At 47.1% G+C, this 20,153-nt stretch overlaps 1 protein-coding gene across 12 annotated transcripts in view; it reads right to left on the bottom strand.

The window, feature by feature from the left end:
- CCDC33 (coiled-coil domain containing 33) overlaps positions 1–20,153 on the bottom strand; it is a 262,781-nt gene that overhangs the window by 190,268 nt on the left and 52,360 nt on the right. For all 12 annotated transcript variants that reach the window (XM_044979961.1, XM_044979963.1, XM_044979964.1 and 9 more), the window contains exons 6-7: positions 14,716–14,807; positions 11,898–12,018 (exon numbers count right to left, since the gene is read on the bottom strand). In XM_044979961.1, the coding sequence (XP_044835896.1) occupies positions 11,898–12,018; positions 14,716–14,807 (213 nt within the window). The remainder of the gene's footprint in view (positions 1–11,897; positions 12,019–14,715; positions 14,808–20,153) is intronic.

Here is a 20,153-nt window from a genome sequence, read left to right as displayed (position 1 = left end):
CTGAGTAGCGTCTGCCACAAGTAAGGAAGCTCTTAGAAGGAAGAGACTATGGATGCTGAGCGATCCGCTGTTGTGACCTGCACAGGATGCGCCATGTTCGTCTTCCTTCCACAGGATAGAAGCGACTTTGTACAGACAAAGTGCAAGCTGATCTCCATATTGGAAGATTCAAGGTCTGGAGAAACGAATATGAACCCTGCGTTCCATAAAAGAAAATGAGGATTTCCTGGATAGACATCAGGATCAGCTTCAGCGGGCACAATGTTCTGAAGATTCAGAGCAGGCTACGCAGCGGGGACAGAAGGCCAGCGAGGATAATTGGCGGCATGTGACTTCCAGAAGAGGAAAGGGTACCAGAAACGTCCATGTACCAGTAACACAGATGCAGGTGAGCAACCGTTTTCATGTTCTCTCCGCAGGTACTAGTGCAGAGGGTGGAGTGGATGATACATCTGAGGGAACAGAGCAGAAGGAGACTCCACTGATTGGAAGGCATGAGATGCGCCGTCCTAGGGATGGGGGTTCCACGACCACCACTCCCAAGAGGAGGAGGAGGGTGGTGGTCGGGGACTCTCTCCTCAGGGGGACTGAGTCATCTATCTGCCGCCCTGACCGGGAAAACCGAGAGGTGTGCTGCTTGCCAGGGGCTAGGATTCATGATGTGACGGAGAGACTGCCGAGACTCATCAAGCCCTCAGATCGCTACCCCTTCCTGCTTCTCCACGTGGGCACCAATGATACTGCCAAGAATGACCTCAAGCATATCACTGCAGACTACGTGGCTCTGGGAAGAAGGATAAAGGAGTTTGAGGCGCAAGTGGTGTTCTCGTCTATCCTCCCTGTGGCAGGAAAAGGCCAGGGTAGAGACCGTCGAATCGTGGAGATCAACGAATGGCTACGCAGATGGTGTCGGAGAGAAGGGTTTGGATTCTTTGACCATGGGATGGTCTTCCAAGAAGAAGGATTGCTAGGCAGAGACGGGCTCCACCTCACGAAGAGAGGGAAGAGCATCTTTGCAAGCAGGCTGGCTAACCTAGTGAGGAGGGCTTTAAACTAGGTTCACCGGGGGAAGGAGACCAAAGCCCCGAGGTAAGTGGGGAAGTGGGATATCAGGAGAAAGCACAAGTAGGTGAGTGCAAGAGGGGAGGGCTCCAGCCCCATACTGGGACACCAGGACGATCAGTGAGTTATCTTACATGCCTATACACAAATGCAAGAAGCCTGGGGAACAAGCAGGGAGAACTAGAAGTCCTGGCACAGTCAAGGAATTATGATGTAATTGGAATAACAGAGACTTGGTGGGATAACTCACATGATTGGAGTACTGTCATGGATGGATATAAACTGTTCAGGAAGGACAGGCAGGGCAGAAAAGATGGGGGAGTTGCGTTGTATGTAAGAGAGCAGTATGACTGCTCAGAGCTCCAGTATGAAACTGCAGAAAAACCTGAGAGTCTCTGGATTAAATTTAGAAGTATGAACAACAAGGGTGATGTCGTGGTGGGAGTCTGCTACAGACCACCAGACCAGGGGGATGAGGTGGACGAGGCTTTCTTCCAGCAACGAACAGAAGTTGCTAGATCACAGGACCTGGTTCTCATGGGTGACTTTAGTCACCCTGATATCTGCTGGGAGAGCAATACAGCAGTGCACAGACAATCCAGGAAGTTTCTGGAAAGTGTAGGGGACAATTTCCTGGTGCAAGTGCTGGAGGAACCAACTAGGGGAAAAGCTCTTCTTGACCTGCTGCTCACAAACAGGGAAGAAATAGTAGAGGAAGCAATAGTGGATGGGAACCTGGGAGGCAGTGACCATGAGATGGTCGAGTTCAGGATCCTGATACAAGGAAGAAAGGAGAGCAGTAGAACAGAGACCCTGGACTTCAGAAAAGCAGACTTCGACTCCCTCAGGGAACTGATGGGCAAGGTCCCCTGGGAGAATAACATGACGGGGAAAGGAGTCGAGGAAAGCTGGCTGTATTTTAAAGAATCCTTATTGAGGTTGCAGGAACAAACCATCCCGATGTGTAGGAAGAAAAGTAAATATGGCAGGCGACCAGCTTGGCTTAACAGTGAAATCCTTGCTCGTCTTAAACACAAAAAAACTGCTTACAAGAAGTGGAAGATTGGACAAATAACCAGGGAGGAGTATAAAAGTATTGCTCAGGCATGCAGGAGTGAAATTAGGAAGGCCAAATCACGCTTGGAGTAGCAGCTAGCCAGAGATGTTAGGAGTAACAAGAAGGGTTTCTTCAGGTATGTTAGCAACAAGAAGAAAGTCAAGGAAACTATGGGCCCCTTGCTGAATGAGAGAGGGAACCTAGTGACAGAGGATGTGGAGAAAGCTAGTGTACTCAATGCTTTTTTTGCCTCTGTCTTCATAGAGGAGGTCAGCTCCCAGACAGCTGCACTCTGAAGTGCGGTATGGGGAGGAGGTGACCAGCTCTCTGTGGAGAAAGAAGTAGTTTGGAACTATTTAGAAAAGCTGGACGAGCACAAGTCCATGGGGCCAGATGCGCTGCATCCGAGGTGTCATAGGTTTATTCCCCACTTTGAACTTTAGCGTTCACAAGATGGGGACTTGCATGGACTCCTCTAAACTAAAATCCTAGTTTAGATCTGGTTCTCGCTGCCACCAGTCAAGTTTTAACTGTCTGACACACTCCCTGTTCCCCCAAAAACTTCGCCTGGGGAACACAGATCCAAACACCTTGAATCTCAACACAAAGGGAAAGAAACCATTTCCCTCCTCCCCTCTCCTAGTACTTAGGAGAGATACCTGGATTCAAACTCCTTGAATCAAACAAAGAGGGATTCACTTTTTCCCTCTCCCCTTCCCCTGAAAATCCAAACAAGGGAAGAAATCAATCAAGTTCTAAAAAAGAAAAGATTTTATTAAAGAAAGAAAAAAAAAGTACACTATCTCTGTATTACCAGGATGCAAAAATACAGGGTCTAACTTATAAACCTGGAGAGGCTCTCCCGCCCCCCCTTTCTCAGAATAATCAAAGTAACAGCAAACAGAAATAAAGATATTTCTCCAGCAAACACACAATTGCAAATGTAGAAATCAAATTATAAGACTAATTCGCCTTTCTAATACTCACTGTACTGGATGGTAGGAAATACTCCAGGAGAACTTGGAGACATGTCTGGCCTCTCTTAGATCCAAAGAGAGCACACAACTCAAACAAAGAACACGGACAAAGCTTTCCCTCCACAGGGATTTGAAATTATCCTGTCCCTTGATTGGTCCTCTGGTCAGGTGTTCATCAGGTTACTGAGCTTGTTAACCCTTTACAGGTAAAAGAGACTTTAACCCTTAACTATCTGTTTATGACACGCCCCCCAAATCGCAGACAGTGGGGGAACCACACTGGCGGTGATTTCCTTTTAGAACTTTAAAATAAACAGATTAACAAAACACATGCACTATTACATATACTACTAAGTATGTAAACAACAAGATATTTGACATTGAAGAACACTTTTTATCCATTTGACCGGACATACTTGGCAAAGTTTTTGCCCATTCCCTCACAGTTTTTGGTTCTGTTCACCCCAGAATGACCACTGGGATGATCATGGGCCAGCGTAAGAGCTTGTCCCGGTACTTAGTTGGATCTACCAACTGTTTTTGAGGATGCTGGCCTTTCTGGTGTTTACCAAAAAATCTTTTTATATAAAAGTCCTTGTTTTACAACAAACCGGGATCAGTTAGAAGAGCTGAGAGGCGGTGGGTTGCTGCGTGCCGCCGCCCAAGCTTTCTTAAGGCTGTCATCGGCTTCCTGCTCAGTCTGGAACTGTTCCCTTGAGGCTGGAGACACCAGTTCCTCCTTAGACTGTGGACTTGGGCTTGGTCCCTCTGGAAGCGATGTAGGTGATGATGTTGTTTCCGTTGACTGTGGACCGCTCTCCGCTGGTGCACAAGGTGATATTTCAGGCTCTGGCTGAGCCTCTTGGGTAGGGTTGTCTGCTGCTTCTGCCAGTTCAGGCCCGCTGGCGCCCTCTGGCAATGGGGTTGGCGACAGGTTTGCAAGCGCTGGCGTCAGTGCTGGCAATGGTTCTGCCACTGGTTGCTCTTCCAGTTCCGGTTCTGGGACTGGATGTACTATGGCTGCTGTAGTTGTTGGCATGGGATCTGGTTCCACCACCTCTGTCTGGGTCTCTGGTAACACAGACGGGGCCCCGGTGGACGGCTCAGGAACAGGGATGGGAGTGGAAGCTTGTTTGGCCTGGCTGCGGGTGACCACTCCCCCCCTCTTGGCCAGCTCCACATGGTTGGCCAAGTCTTCCCCCAGTAGCATGGGGATGGAATAATTGTCATAGTCAGCAAAAGTCCACTTTCCTGACCAGCCCTTGTACTGGACAGGCAATTCAGCTGTAGGTAAGGTTACAGATTTTGACATGAATGAAGAAATTGTGATTTTGATCTCTCGGTTGATGAATTTTGGGTCCACTAAGGACTGGTGGATAACTGACACAGTTGCCGCGGTGTCTCTCCACGCTGTAATCTTTTTCCTGCCCACTCTCAAGGTTTCCCTGCGCTTCGGGGGTATTTGAGAGATATCTGGGCCTGGGGATCCTTGGTGTGATGATGGTGTAATGGACTGTACTCGATTGGTGTTCTTGGGGCATTTGGCCTTTATATGTCCCAGTTCATTACATTTAAAACATCGCCCAGCTGACGGGTCACTGGGCCGAGGTGGGTTGCTGGAGACTGGTGAGGTGGGACTGTAGGTGGCTTGAGGTTTTCCTTGGGTTGTAGCTGGGGTCTTGATTGGCCCCCGGTGGTAGGATTTATTGTCAGTTTGTCCCTTGTTAGATTCGCTCCCCTGGGTGGTAGCTTTTTTCTTTTCTGCTATTTCCGCCCATTTGGCTCCAATCTCTCCTGCCTAGACAATAGTTTTGGGTTCTCTATCTAGGATGTACCATTCTATTTCCTCAGGAACACCATCTAAGAACTGTTCCAGTCTTATAAAGAGTGACAGCTCTTCAAAAGTGCGAGTTTTTGTTCCCGATAGCCATGTATTCCAATGTTTGTCAATGGAATAGGCGTGTTTGGGGAATGACCCATCTGGTTTCCATTTTTGGGCTCTGAACCGCCGACGGGCATGTTCAGGTGTTAGCCCCATCCTGAATCTGGTCTTTGTTTGAAACAGATTATAATTGTTCATGTCGTCCATAGGCATTTCAGCTGCCACTTCTGCTAAGGGTCCACTGAGCCGTGGCCTCAGCTCTATCATGTACTGGTCTTCAGGGATGTGGTACCCATGGCAGGTCTTCTTGGAAAATTTTGTAAGGACCTCAGTGTCATCACCTGCCCTGTAGGTGGGAAATATCTTGGGCTGGGGAACAGTGCCTGGAGAAGGGTTGTTGGGTTGGGCTGGAACAGGTGGGTTAGACCTTGCTAATTCCAGTTATTTCTGTTTTAACTCCATTTGTCTCCGGTGGTCAGCCTCTTTGGCTGCCTCTTTGGCTTTGTGGTCAGCCTCTTGCTTTTCCATCTCCCTCCTGTGGTCAGCCTCCTCTGAACCACACCTCATAACACAAGGTAAACTGAATGACTTTGTCAGGGATTTGGAACTACCCGAGAGTAAGGCAGAGCTGTTGGGCTCCAGACTACAGCAGTGGAATCTCCTGGCAGGTGATGTTAGGGTTTCCATGTTCCATGACCGTCAAAAGGATCTTGTCCCATTAAGCCTGACCTTAAAAACCTCTAAGGAAGGAGATTCCACCACCTCCCTAGGTAACCCATTCCAGTTCTTCACCACCCTACTAGTGAAAAAGTTTCTCCTAATGTCCAACCTAAACCTCCCCCTCTGCAACTTGAGACCATTACTCCTTGTTCTGTCATCTTCTACCACTGAGAACAGTCTAGATCCATCCTCTTTGGAACCCCCTTTCAGGTAGTTGAGTTTGGTCCTGCTTTGAGCAGGGGGTTGGACTAGATGACCTCCTGAGGTCCCTTCCAACCCTGAGATTCTATGATTCTATGAGGTGAAGTGAGTTTTGCATCACAAAAGCGCAGTATAACCACTATGGTTAAGAAAGCCTATCACCTTTCTTTTGGCTGCAAAATTGGAGATCCGGACAATAGGTGGGCCCCACACATGCTGCAACACTTGTGCAACAAATCTTCACCAGTGGTTGAACAGGAAAAGGAAATCTATGCCTTTTGCAGTGCCAATGATTTGGAGAGAGCCAACAGATCATACCAGCAATTGTTACTTCTGCATGGTGCCTCCAGTTTGGAAAGGTGTGTCAAAAAAGAAAAAGTGGACTGTGCATTATCCAAACATTCCATCAGCTATACGCCCAGTACCCCACGGAGAAGGACTGCCAGTTCCTGATGCACCAGAATCACTCACTTGAGTCAGACGAGGAAGAGGAAGAGGATGAAACTTCTGGTCCTGAACCATCAGTGTCACAGGACCCACATTTTCTCCCATCCTCCTCCTCTGAACCACACCTCATAACACAAGGTAAACTGAATGACTTTGTCAGGGATTTGGAACTACCCGAGAGTAAGGCAGAGCTGTTGGGCTCCAGACTACAGCAGTGGAATCTCCTGGCAGGTGATGTTAGGGTTTCCATGTTCCATGACCGTCAAAAGGATCTTGTCCCATTCTTCTTCAGGGAAGGTGATCTTGTAGCCTGCAACAACATCGATGGTGTGATGGCAGCCCTCAACATCGTTCACGATTCAGATGAGTGGAGACTGTTCATTGATTCATCGAAGACGAGTCTTAAAGCTGTTTTACTGCATAATGGCAATGTTTTGCCATCAATTCCAGTTCGTCATGCAGTCCATATGAAGGAAACCTATGACAACATGAAACAACTTTTGAGGTGCATAAACTATGACCAACATCAGTGGTAGCTTTGTGGCGATTTGAAGGTTGTTGCTCTCTTGCTTGGCCTGCAGACTGGATACACAAAGTACTGCTGTTTTCTCTGCAAATGGGATAGTTGTGCAAGAGACTCCCACTACATCAAGAAAGATTGGCCACTCTGACAGTCATTGGAGCCTGGGAGGAAAAGTGTTCAGCATCCACCACTTGTTGAATCAAGGAAGATTTTGTTACCACCCTTACACATCAAGCTGGGTCTGATGAAGAACTTTGTCAAGGCCATTGACAAAACACAAGCAGCTTTCAAGTACCTCTGTGGAAAATTTCCAAGGTTAAATGAAGCTAAGATAAAGGAAGGTGTCTTTGTTGGTCCTCAGATTCGTGAACTTCGAGATGATGCATTTGACCATGCACTGCATGGCAAGGAAAAGATGGCATGGAAAGCCTTCCAGTTAGTGGCAATAAATTTTCTCGGAAACAACAAGGCAGACAACTACAGGTTGTTGGTGGAAAACCTCCTCAAGGCATACAAAAGCCTTGGTTGCAACAAGTCACTAAAGATACATTTTTTGCACTCTCTAGATTTTTTTCCACTGAACTGCGAAGCAGTGAGCGACGAGCACGGCGAGCGATTTCACCAGGACATTGCAACAATGGAGAAACGCTATCAGGGCAAATGGAGCCCATCAATGCTTGCAGACTATTGCTGGACAGTGACAAGAGATGCTCCATTTAATGAATACAAGAGACAAGCCAAGAAGCGCCGAGTAGACACTGAATAGGACTAAACTACGTACATAATAGTTTTTTGCCTTTTGTTTCATAATAAATTTTAGTTATATAACCCTTTTGCTGATTTTTAAAGTGTTACATAAACAGGACAGGTGAAATATCATGTAAAGCAACCATAAACACATGAAAAGACCTAGGTTTACAATTTATGATTAAAACTCTACTATCTACACAATATACATAGACATAAAATGTAAAAACTTAAATATCTTAGAAACAGTAGCCAGTTGTTTTAATTGTCATATTTGAATTCCGCACATCAAAATACATAATAAATAGCACATTTTATCTCTGAAGCAGACGACTTCTCAAAAATTGTAGATCAGTGTTATTATCCTCATAGCCCTCCTGTGAGGAGGGAAGGATTATCCCCGTCTCAGAGGTGGTGAACTGAGGTACAGGGCAGAGTAAGGCCTTGCCCAAGGTCACAGAGCAGGTTGGTGATTGAACCACTACTGCTATCAGTGAATGGAGTTACTTCTTTTGCTCAAGTGTTGGCCCGTGGGATCCAGGGGGGCGAAGAGAGGCATTATAAGCCTAACTCCTACAGTGGTTTTCAAACTTTTTTTTCGTGGACCACTTGAAAATTGCTGAGAGTCTCAGCAGATCACTTAATGATCTTTCCAAATGTTGTTTGTACCATTAGCTAACTATTGTAAAGCGCTTTGGATAAAAGTGCTATATAAAAAAAACATAAGAACTAACTTTTTTGTTCTACAGATAAAAGCACACAACTCATATTTTAATATCAGTAGTCTTACCTTTCTAATGCTACCTTTCTAAGTCTTACTTTTCTAACCTGTCATAGCAGCCCTGGGGCTGAGAAGGAGGGGGCGGGGTGTCTCTCTCTCCCTCCCTCACTGCAGCAGCCTCCACGCTGGGGCTGGGAAGGAGGGCTGTCTCTTCCCGCAGCCACAACCCTGGAGCTGGGGAAAGTCATCTCTTTCTCTGGCCACCGCAGCCCTGCATGTCCCAAATTCCCCCAACCCCCTCTTCTCACCCCACTGCCCCCCTCCCACCTGCAACCTATTCCTCCCAAGGCCACCACCTCACCTTATATGTGCATCTTCTCTAGGGTCCAGGCACCTAATTAGTGGAGCCACACCCGCACGGCTACACTAATTCAGTTGGTGGACTTCATTCTCTTGTTTGCAGCCGCCCAGTAATGCACCTTAGAGGGAACTATCTGCGGACCACCTGAATGGAGCTCGGGGACCACTGTTTGAGAACCTCTGTCCTAGAATAACCTGACTGGTGTGAATACTTGTGGTTACCCATTCATAATCCCCTATCGGGGCAGATTCTCTCCCCTTTTCTGACCCTTTGCATTGCTGAGTAGAAGGAATGGCTCTCTCCTCTAAGACAGGCCCCAGTGAGCAAAGTTTGCTAGAAGGGAGAAAGGCTGAGGGGGATGAGAGAGAAAAGCCAGTTTCAAGGTTCTAGGAAGGTCTTCCAGGAAACAGCAGAGTGAAGACAAGAGGAAGGTCTGAAGAGAAGCAAAGGCAGGAAGGGAGTTTGTCCAGCAGGAGATGGTTGAGTTGAATCATTTATGCTATTGTATTTGGGCATCCCTGCCTTTTGGTAGCCACTGGAACCACCCACCACTGAATGCCAGTCAGTACTTCCATCATCAGCCACCTTCTCCAGAGAATTACAGAACTTGGGTCTCCCTTGGGCTAATGCTCAAGTCTCATCAGTTCACACCCAGAGGATATTTATTGGTTTATACAAATCTGAAGAAAATAATTTGACTGCCTCTTGAATGTAGAAAGGGAAAGAAGAGACACTGCTCTGGCTGGGGAGTTTTGTTTGCTCCTCCAGCTACACCAGACTTATCCCCTTAAAACTGCCCACCTATTTCTATCTTATCTCCTCTGGCTCCCATTTCCATTGTATCTGAGCACCTGCCAACACCCTGTGAAGTATGCTAGTGCTAGTATCCCCATTTTGCAGATATGGTATTGAGACACAGAGAAACTCAGGCCCAGTTCCTCAAAGTTAGGCAGCTAAATCCCTCTGAGGATCTGGGCCTGAGTGACTTTCTGAGGTCACACAGGGAGTCAGTGCAGAGCAAGGAACTGAATACAGATCTCCCAACCCCCAGATTACTAGACCCTCGTCACTAGACCATGCTTCCTCCTTCTGCCTGAGCTGGACCTATTCTCTGGATAAACAGAGGCCATCAGTCTCCAGGGCTCCAAAACCAGCTCCTTTCACCAGCAGGAAATTTACTTTAAAATTCTGTGGAAAATCAATTTTAATGAATTAAATGCATTAGTGATTTTTTGGATAGCCCATAGCCTAGTGGATATTTAGCATGCTGTTGGTTCCCTTAAGTAATATTTTATTTATATTCTCCCTGAATGTGTTGATACAGTGTGCCTTAGAACATGCTGAGGAGTAAATACAAAGAAAATTCAATAAGAAAGAAAGATGTTGCCGTCTGTGTGTTGTAATACATGTGGTATCTGTTCTTTAGAACATTCTCAGCCGTGTTTAAATTAGCAGCTCTTCATGTCATAATGTTGCTGGATGCATGTTTTCCATACATGCCCCTAGATTAACTCCTTAAGTACCATTGCCATGCAGGCTTTAGATGTGAGTCTTTTAACACACTGCTGACAGACTCTAAAGAGGTGTAGGATCATGCAGGAGCAATTTGATGGCGGCACATCAAATATCCAGTGGGTAACTTAGCGTTTGTCTATACAGCAAGGAGGATCCCACAACAGCAAATCTCAAGCCCAGGTCTAGTGACTTGAGCTTAAATTACTGCACTAAAAATAGCTTTGTAGGGGTTTGGGCTGGATCTTGGGCTGTGAAGCCCAACCCCCTGCCCTTGGCTTCACAGCCCAAGCACAAACATCTACAAAGCTATTTTTAGTGCAAGCCCTGTGAACCTGAGTCTGTAGACATGAGCTCTGAGGCTCATTGCTAGAGGATCCCGCTTGCTGTATAGATGTACCATGAGTGGTTAGTTCTGCAACATCTCTTCAGGGCAGGTCCAGGTGTATTGGACTCCTGGGCACAGCAGCTCCCATTGGGTCATGCCTATGTCCATGGTCAGAGCTTGGCACAAAATGTCCCAACATCCAGGACTAAAGCCCCATCTCATTGGTGTTCCCATAGAAACCAAAGACAGGTACCACCCATTCCCCTGATGAAATATTCCAATCCAAAAAGAAACATTTCCTTGGCACCAGTTAGGAGTAAGGTACACAAATGTAATCCTCACTGAGGTGTGCTGGGCACTGTACAGAACAAACAGAAGGACAAGCTCCTTGCCTGATAGCTTATGCTCTAATTTTAGACATGATCAGTGGGGTAACAGGTGCTCAGGGGAGGATCAGGGGGAAGAAGAAGAAGGACAACAGTGACAAGATCATGTGGTTACTTAGTGCAGGCAAGTGCCCCCCGTGGCGCTCAGTAATGAGCCACTGGTAAGAAAGGTAATGTTGGAGCTGTAAGCAAAGTTGCTGACAATTTCCCTCCACAAACACCAGGTTTTTTTAGCAGCAGAAATCACCACGTATTGTCCTTGGCTTGAATCTGTGAAGCCTTGTGCAAAAGCCACCTTTTGCATGTGAAACTTGCTTTAGATGAAATTCATCCCTGTGCAAACAGCCAAAATGCCTGGGGCTGGACTCCCACTTAGGCATCATAATAAGGGCCACACTTTCACCACTGCTTAGTCCCCAGTAGTTCCCACTGTGATGCTGATGAGCAGATTGTCTAAAGGGTTCAGCGGTTGGACCCAAAGAGTGAGATCTGCCTAAAATCTGGCCATGTATTTTTGGTGGCCAAAACTCACCAGCTAGAAACTAATAATAATTTGGGAAAGGGGAAAGGAAGATATACAAGAAAGAAAACCAAAACTTTTGTCTGTGATTAATGCTGTTAAATAGATGTATTTAGACATCTGGCAAGGAGGGCTGCAATACATACACATACCCACCAGCCAGGCCTTAATTCCAGCTCCTGCCAGACAGGGCTCAGTCAAGGGGAGATGCAGGAATTAGGTTGCAGTGCAGTAAAAAGGCTGGGGACAATGGGAGACAAGGAAAAAGAGGAACAAATGCTTTACTAGCACTGATTCCATTTCTAATCTCCAAGCAGCACTACCTTTGGCACCAGCTCCATGCAGCATCCTCACTGTGAGGCAATCCATGTCGTATCTTTAGTGCTGCAGCACATGGCTCCCTTCTCCATTCTGGCAGGAGCAGGAATGCTTAAAGACACATTGCCTCCCTACCTGGGGATATCCTTGGTTGGTGACTCGGAGAACATCGAATGCCACCATGGAGGGGTCTGGAAACATGACAGTGGTTAAATCAGCCGCAGGAGAGGTAGAGGGCCGCATCTTCATGGCTTTTCTGTGATGGGAGGGAGAGTGGTCAGGTATTCTGTGAGACATTTAAAGATAGTAGGTGACTGCTCTGTATCCCTCTGTTTATCCACAAAGAATGGACATGGACTAGTGGACTCTGCTATACTCTGGCACATAATATTTGAGGTGTGCCTAGCATAGAAGTGAGTTAGTGCTTTCTTGGCAGGGTGTTACTTGTGAATGGAGTGCATGTAACATGCAGATTGTGGAAAGGCAATAAAATGTGAAGCCTTCGCAGATATTTTCATAGTCAAAATCAGGGGCGGCAGGTTATATGGGCTTAGGGTGTTCAAGCACCAGGAATATTCAAGGCTGGGGGCTGTGCTCCACCAATATTTGGAGTTGGGTTTCTCCCCTGGCCCTGCCTGGAGCGGGCCCTGCCCCCCCCCCGGAGCTTCCATGCCTGAAAATAAAAAACAAAAAAACAAAACAAAAACAAACAGCCGGTGCCTCTCTCCCTTGCTTGTGCTGTCTGCTGCCTAAGGCTATAGAGATCAGCAGCTGGCAGCCTCTTGGAGCACTGGGGGAGGGGAAGAGGGAGAGAGAAGGGGAGAAGAGGCACATATGTGCTTGGGAGCTCTCTCTCCTGCCCCCCAGCACCCACCTGGAGGAGACGCCAAGGGGACTTCCGGCCAGGAGATGGACATCTGGGGTGGACCTCACACCTCACCTGAGCAGCTGCTGAGGCTTCGGTGAGGTTTGACCCTGTGATCCACCCCTTCCCCCCACAGCCCCCACTCCTGCCCAATGCTGGGCAAGGGGCAGCCCTATCCCCAGTGAGACAAGGGTGAGGGGCAGCAGGGGAGGAAGCCACATGTGATGGCAGTCCCCCCCCCCGCTCCCCAGCACCCACCCTGCAGTCCCCACTCCTGCCCCATGCTGGGCAAGGGGCAGTCCCATCCCCCATCCTCAGTGAGGCTATGGTGAAGGGCAGCAGCAGGGGAGGCCACACATGATGGCAAACACACACCCCACCCCGGTACCCACCATAGGGGAGGCAAGTGGGCTTTCTGGACCTGAGAGAGTCCCTTGGAGCATGTGCAGTGACCGTGGGGCAGAGTGTGCGTGCTGTGGGGGAGGGAGGAGAGGAGGGGTCCCTCTCCCCTGGAGCTTGCTGCTGCCAGTAAGGGGGGGGAGGGAGAGAAACAAGAGTCCTCTCCGGCCCTAACCCTGGGGCAGCCTGTCTGCATCCCAAGTTCCTTATCCTCAGCCCTGCCCCACCCAAAGCCTGCGCCCCCAACACCCCAACCCTGAGCACCCTCCTGCACTGTGAGCCCCTCATCCCCAGCCTCACCCCAGAGCCCTCACTTGAGGGGAAAAATGTGCAACTTCAATTTAGTGGTCAGTTTGGAGTATCGTGTTTAGCACAATACTTGATTATTTTACACCCTTTAACGTATATAACTAGTCATATACAGGTGTTACAAAGTGAGAATGTTCTTAATGTTTTCTCTGAATACTGTGTGGGTGCCTCAGTTTCCCCTATGCATTTCTCAAGGATCTAGATGGTGGAATAAGGGGGTGTGATTGTTGTAGAGCCCTAGAGTGCCAGTGTGATGCTGTCTGCACAGAGAATGGCCAAAATCCTGTCTCCGAGCAACTGATGGCCTGGGCCACTCTCCTATAAGGTGCCAACTGAAGGTGTTGGAGAACAAAGATCAGGTGGCTTCTTAATGCCTGGAAAAGAGACAAAGGCCAGAGGAGAGAGTGTCAGTGCCTGTGCGGACTTCCAGGAAGCACATGGAGTGGAAGGGGATGCTGGGATGCTTTGGAACTACTCCATACAAAGCCAGTCAGGACTTGGGGGAGCCTCCTCTCTGAGCATACTGTCTCCAGGGCAAGAAGCTTACACCTTCCTGGGTCTGACCTCAGAGCATTCAGCATGCCCTTCCACACCATGTGCTTTCCTCAGCGAGTCTGCCCAGGCGGGGTCCTGGGGCAGCCAGAGGTCCCTGCACCTCAACTCTGCAGTCAGACATGAGTCTCAGCCAGCTAGTACAACAGAAGGTTTATTAGACGACAGGAACACAGTCTAAAACAGAGCTTGTAGGTACAGAAAACAGGACCCCTCAGTAAGGTCCATCTTGAAGGGTGGGGAGCCCAGACCCAAGTTCTGGGCCTCTCCCCATTTCCCCAGCCAGCTCCAAACTGACACTCCCTCCTCTTCTGGCCTTTGTGTCTCTTCTGGACAAGAGGCCACCTGATCTTTGTCCCCAACACCTTCAGTTGGCACCTTGCAGGGGAAACTGTGTGGGTGCCTCAGAGAAAACATTAAGAACATTCCCACTTTGTCACAACAGGTGCAACAAAATATAATACCGTATATTGAAGCAGGCAAGTGCCGCTTCTGACTTTCCACTTTTAATTGACCCTTGTAATCTTGTGGTGCTGACATGTTGTAGCTTCATTTTATATCAGCTTACAGGGCGGGAGCAGGGGCTGGGAGGGGACACCACCATTTTGGGCACCACCAAAAATTATACAAACCTGCTGCCTATGGATAGAACTGTGCTTTAAAATCCTGCTGCTTCCATTCAAACCCTGGCTACCCCCAGTAGAGTGCGTACAATACATATCCTGACACTTCCAGCACACCTCTGAAATATGTTCTTGTGCCCATGCTAGCAGCTGCTCAGCCTTTGTTCCTGTATGACTGGCAGGGTGCCCCTTGTCCCCTACTCACCTGTATGCATTAAAGTTGTTCACCACTCTGGCAATGGCTATGATAGGACCTTGGGGATCTGCTAGAGGATTCTTCATTCCCTGGAGGAAAACCTAAAAGCCAAGGAAAGAGCAAGGTTAATACCAAGCAACAGTGAGCGGGCATGGCACCATCTTGGCGGAGGGACGAGGGTGCAGCCTAGGAACACAATAATGCAGCCAGCCTAGCACAGAGGAACAGACTGATCCTGCCACAGCTCAAAGGGGACAAAGCTCAGCCAGCTCTTGGGAATCGTGAATTGTGCTACATCATGCTCAACAAGGTGGGGCTGGAGAAAGCTCTTTTTGGCAGGTATAAACTGTGAAATGAATTTGAGAATAGCTTGTTAGATTCCCACTGGCAGCTCTGAGCTGCTCTTTTTCCAAGCCCCTCTGCCCACCTCTGTCCTAGCTGAGTGCACAGTGAAGTGATACAGATAGTATTGTGACATCATGAGCACTTTCATAGCAAGAGGCTATCCTGTCCTGATTTTAGAATTATGATTTCACTGGCTTGCAGTGCCTCAGCATTGCTGCATGCAGGGCCCAGCACTGGAACAGCAGGGGGTGCTACAGGGCAGGATGGGCACACATGGGCTGAGCTGGACAGGAATGTAACAGCAGGGCTGGGTTGAGGGGCACAGGCAGAGTAGTGGGTGGGAAGCCTGCCCAGCACCCACCCATGCTCTACATGGCTCTTATAATGGCACATCACTTTCACGAGCACCCAGTTCAGCCAGCAACTCAGCTGCTGGCTGCCATGCCCTGGCAACTCCCTGCAGGCATCTTCCTACAAGGTCTGCAGAGCAGACTGAGGAGCAGACTGAGGACAAGGTGCATTGTACCAGTGACAGCCCCACCCCAGGGGATGAAATAACCTCACACTGAACCATTCAGGCTTGGGCTCGGGTGTACTCTGCTATCTGCTCCCTACTGCCCTCAGGGCAGCCAGAAATGTCCTGCTCTGCTCAGTCAGAACTTGCCAGAGAATGAAGAACCTGAAACTGAGGGCCTGCTCACAAGCCTCAGTCAAGAGCAGAAACAGACTCAGAAGGCATCAGGGGCAAGGAAATAGATTTGGAGACATATGAGCACTCATGAAAAACAGTCCCACTGCAGGGTTCTAGAGTACAGTATAAAAATCTATATAGAATAGATCAGGTGAATTTGAAAAGCAGCTAGCCAAACACTCAAAAACTAACAGCAATTTTTTTTAAATACATCAGAAGTAGAAAGCCTACTAAACAATCTGTGAGGCCACTGGATGATCAAGGAGCACTCAAGGAAGACAAGGCTGTTGCAGAGAAGCTAAATTAATTCTTTGCATCAGTCTTCACTGCAGAGGAGCTGAGGGAGATTCCCACACCTGAGCCATTCTTTTTATAGAATTATAGAAGATTAGGGTTGGAAGAGACCTCAGGAGGTCATCTAATCCAACCTCCCACTCAAAGCAGGACCAACTCCAACTAAATCAACCCAGCCAGGGCTTTGTCAAGCTGGGCCTTAAAAACCTCCAAGGATGGAGATTCCACCACTTCCCTAGGTATTTCAGTGCTTCACCACCCTCCTAGTGAAATAGTTTTTCCTAATATCCAACCTGCACCTCCCACACTGCAACTTGAGACCATTGCTTCTTGTTTTGTTTAGGTGACAAATCTGAGGAACTATCCCAGAGTGGCAGAGAGTCCTGTGGCACCTTATAAACTAACAGATGTATTGGAGCATGAGCTTTTGTGGGTGAATACCCACTTTGTCAGATGCAGAGTGAGGTGTCATTAGAGGAGGTTTTCTAACAAACTGATAAATTAAACAATAATAAGTAACTAGGACGAGATGGCATTCATCCAAGAGTTCTGAAGGAACTCAAATATGAAACAGTGGAACTACTAACTGTGATACGTAACCTATCATTTAAATCAGCTTCTGTACCACATGACTGAAGGGTAGCTAATGTGACAATTTTTTAAAAGGACTCCAAAGAGGATCTTGAAAAATGACAGGTTGGTAAGCCTGACTTCTGTACCAGGCAAATTACTTGAAACTATAGTAAAGAACAGAATTATCAGATACATAGATGAACATAATTTGTTGGGGGAAAGAGTCAATATGGCTTTTGTAAAGGGAAATCATACCTCACTATTAGAATTCTTTGAAGGTGTCAAAAAAAATATGTGGACAACGGTGATCCAGGGGATATAGTGTACTTGGACTTTCAGAAAGCTTTGACCAGGTCCCTCAAAGACTCTTAAGTAAAGTAAGCAGTCATCGGATAAGAGGTTCTCTCATGGATCAGTAACTGGTTAAAAGATAGGAATCGAAGGGTAGGAATAAATGGTCAGTTTTCACAGACTGAAGTAGATAATGAGTGAAGTAAATAGTGCGGTCCTCAAGGGATCTGTACTGGGACCAGTGCTGTTCAACATATTGATTAATGATCTGGGAAAGGGGTAAACAGTGAGGTGGCAAAATGTACAGATGATGCAAGATTATTCAAGATAGTCAAATCCAAAGCAGACTGAAGAATTACAAAGGGAGCTCACAAAACTGGGTGACTGGGCAACAAAATGGCAGATGAAATTCAAAGTTGATAAATGCAAAGTAATTTGTATTGGAAAAATAATTCCAACTATACATAAAAATGAGGGGATCTAAATTAGATATTACGACTCAAGAAAGCTATATTGGAGTCATTGTGGATAGTTCTCTGAAAACATCCATTCAATTTGCAGCAGCAGTCAAAAAACCTAAGAGAATGTTAGGAACGATTAGGAAAGGGATAGATAAGACAGAAAATATCATAATGCCACTATATAAATCCAAGGTATACCCACACATTGAATACTCCGTACAGTTCTGGTCATCCCATCTCAAAAAGATATTAGAATTGGAAAAGGTTTATAGAAGGGCAACAAAAATGATTAATGGTATGAAACAGCTTCCGTACGAGAGATTTAAAAGACTGAAATTTTTCAGCTTGAAAAAGAGACAACTAAGGGGGGGACATGATAGAGGTCTATAAAAATCACAAATGGGGTATAGAAAGTGAATAAGGATGCTAAAGGAGTTGGCCGATGAGATTGCAGAGCCATTGGCCATTATCTTTGAAAAATCATGGCGATCGGGGGAGGTCCCGGATGACTGGAAAAAAGCTAATGTAGTGCCCATCTTTAAAAAAGGGAAGAAGGAAGATCCAGGGAACTACAGGCCAGTCAGTCTCACCTCAGTCCCTGGAAAAATCATGGAACAGGTCCTCAAGGAATCAATTCTGAACCACTTAAAGGAGGGGAAAGTCATCAGGAACAGTCAGCATGGATTCACCAAGGGCAAGTCATGCCCGACTAACCTAATTGCCTTCTATGATGAGATAACCGGCTCTGTGGATGAGGGGAAAGCAGTGGATGTGCTATTTCTTGACTTTAGCAAAGCTTTTGATACAGTCTCCCACAGTATTCTTGCCAGCAAATTAAAGAAGTATGGGCTGGATGAATGGACAGTAAGGTGGATAGAAAACTGGCTAGATGGTCGGGCTCAACGGGTAGTGATCAATGGTTCCACGTCTAGTTGGCAGCTGGTATCAAGTGGAGTGCCCCAAGGGTGGGTGCTGGGGCTGGTTTTGTTCAATATCTTCATTAACGATCTGGAGGATGGTGTGGACTGCACCCTTAGCAAGTTTGCAGATGACACTAAACTGGGAGGAGTAGTTGATACGCTGGAGGGTAGGGATAGGATACAGAGGGACCTAGAGAAATTAGAGGATTGGGCCAAAAGAAATATGATGAGGTTCAACAAGGACAAGTGCAGAGTCCTGCACTTAGGACGGAAGAATCCCATGCACTGCTACAGACTAGGGACCGAATGGCTGGGCAGGAGTTCTGCAGAAAAGGACCTGGGGTTACGGTGGATGAAAAGCTGAATATGAGTCAACAGTGTGCCCTTGTTGCCAAGAAGGCTAATGGCATTTTGGGTTGTATAAGTAGGGGCATTTCCAGCAGATCGAGGGATGTGATCATTCCCCTCTATTCAGCACTGGTGAGGCCTCATTTGGAGTACTGTATCCAGTTTTGGGCCCCACACTACAAGAAGGATGTGGATAAATTGGAGAGAGTCCAGCGGAGGGCAACAAAAATGATTACGGGTCTGGAGCACATGACTTATAAGGAGAGGCTGAGGGAACTGGGATTGTTTAGTCTGCAGAAGAGAAGAATGAGGGGGGATTTGATAGCTGCTTTCAACTACCTGAAAGGGGGTTCCAAAGAGGATGGATCTAGACTGTTCTCAGTGGTAGCAGAGGACAGAACAAGGAGTAATGGTCTCAAGTTGCAGAGGGGGAGGTTTAGGTTGGATATTAGGAAAAACTTTTTCACTAGTAGGGTGGTGAAGAACTGGAATGGGTTACCTAGGGAGGTGGTGGAATCTCCTTCCTTAGAGGTTTTTAAGGTCAGGCTTGACAAAGCCCTGGGTGGGATGATTTAGTTGGGTTTGGTCCTGCTTTGAGCAGGGAGTTGGACTAGATGACCTCCTGAGGTCCCTTCCAACCCTGAGATTCTATGAAATGTTATTTATTCCTTCACATAACAAAAGAACCAGGGGTCACCCAATGAAATTAGTAGGCAGCAGGTTTTAAACAAACAGAAGGAAGTACTTCACACAACACACAGTCAACCTGTGGAACTCATTGCCAGTGGATGTTGTGAAGGCCAAAACTATAATGGGTTTCAAAAAATAATTAGAGGAGTTCCTGGAGGATTGGTCCATCAATGGCTATTAGCCAAGATGGTCAGGGATGCAACCCCATGCTCTGGGTGTCCCTAAACTCTGACTGCCAAAAGCTGGGAGTGGACGACAAGGGATGGATCACTTGATGACTGCCTGTTCTGTTCATTCCCTCTGGGCATCCTGGCATTGGCCACTGTTGGAAGACAGGATACTGGGCTAGATGGACCATTGGTCTGTCCTGTATGGCTGTTCTTGTTTTTATGAGGGTGGAAGTGTGTTCCAGTGATTAGGGCACTAGCCTAGTGCTTAGGAGACCTGTGCTCAATTTCTCCACCCCTAACACTGTCAAAGGATGTGATTTCCAAATGGGCCATTGGGGAATACCCATGCTTCCTTTGGTAAGGTTTAAAGGGCTCCAATAAAATAAGCATCAAACCTAAATCTTTGACCAAAAACGCAAACTGAACTAAACTCAACATTAGGAAAACTTCAGTTAACTCCTTAAAAATGCTTTTTACTTATGTTATGTGCCTCTTGTCTTCCAAGCTCTGGACAGGACCAGAGACACCAATACAGAATTCTATTTTATTCTATATAGGTTCTTATACCACCCACATCACTGTAGCATCTGAGCACCTTGTATTAAGTGACGTGATTCACATCTGTCATGTGTCGTTTACTCTCCCCAATCCTTTCCCCAAGGGG

Source organism: Mauremys mutica, chromosome 11, assembly GCF_020497125.1.
Source record: "Mauremys mutica isolate MM-2020 ecotype Southern chromosome 11, ASM2049712v1, whole genome shotgun sequence".
Classification (NCBI taxonomy): domain Eukaryota; kingdom Metazoa; phylum Chordata; order Testudines; family Geoemydidae; genus Mauremys; species Mauremys mutica.
The sequence above is the reverse complement of the archived record's forward strand: the minus strand, read 5'-3'. Positions and strand labels throughout refer to the sequence as shown.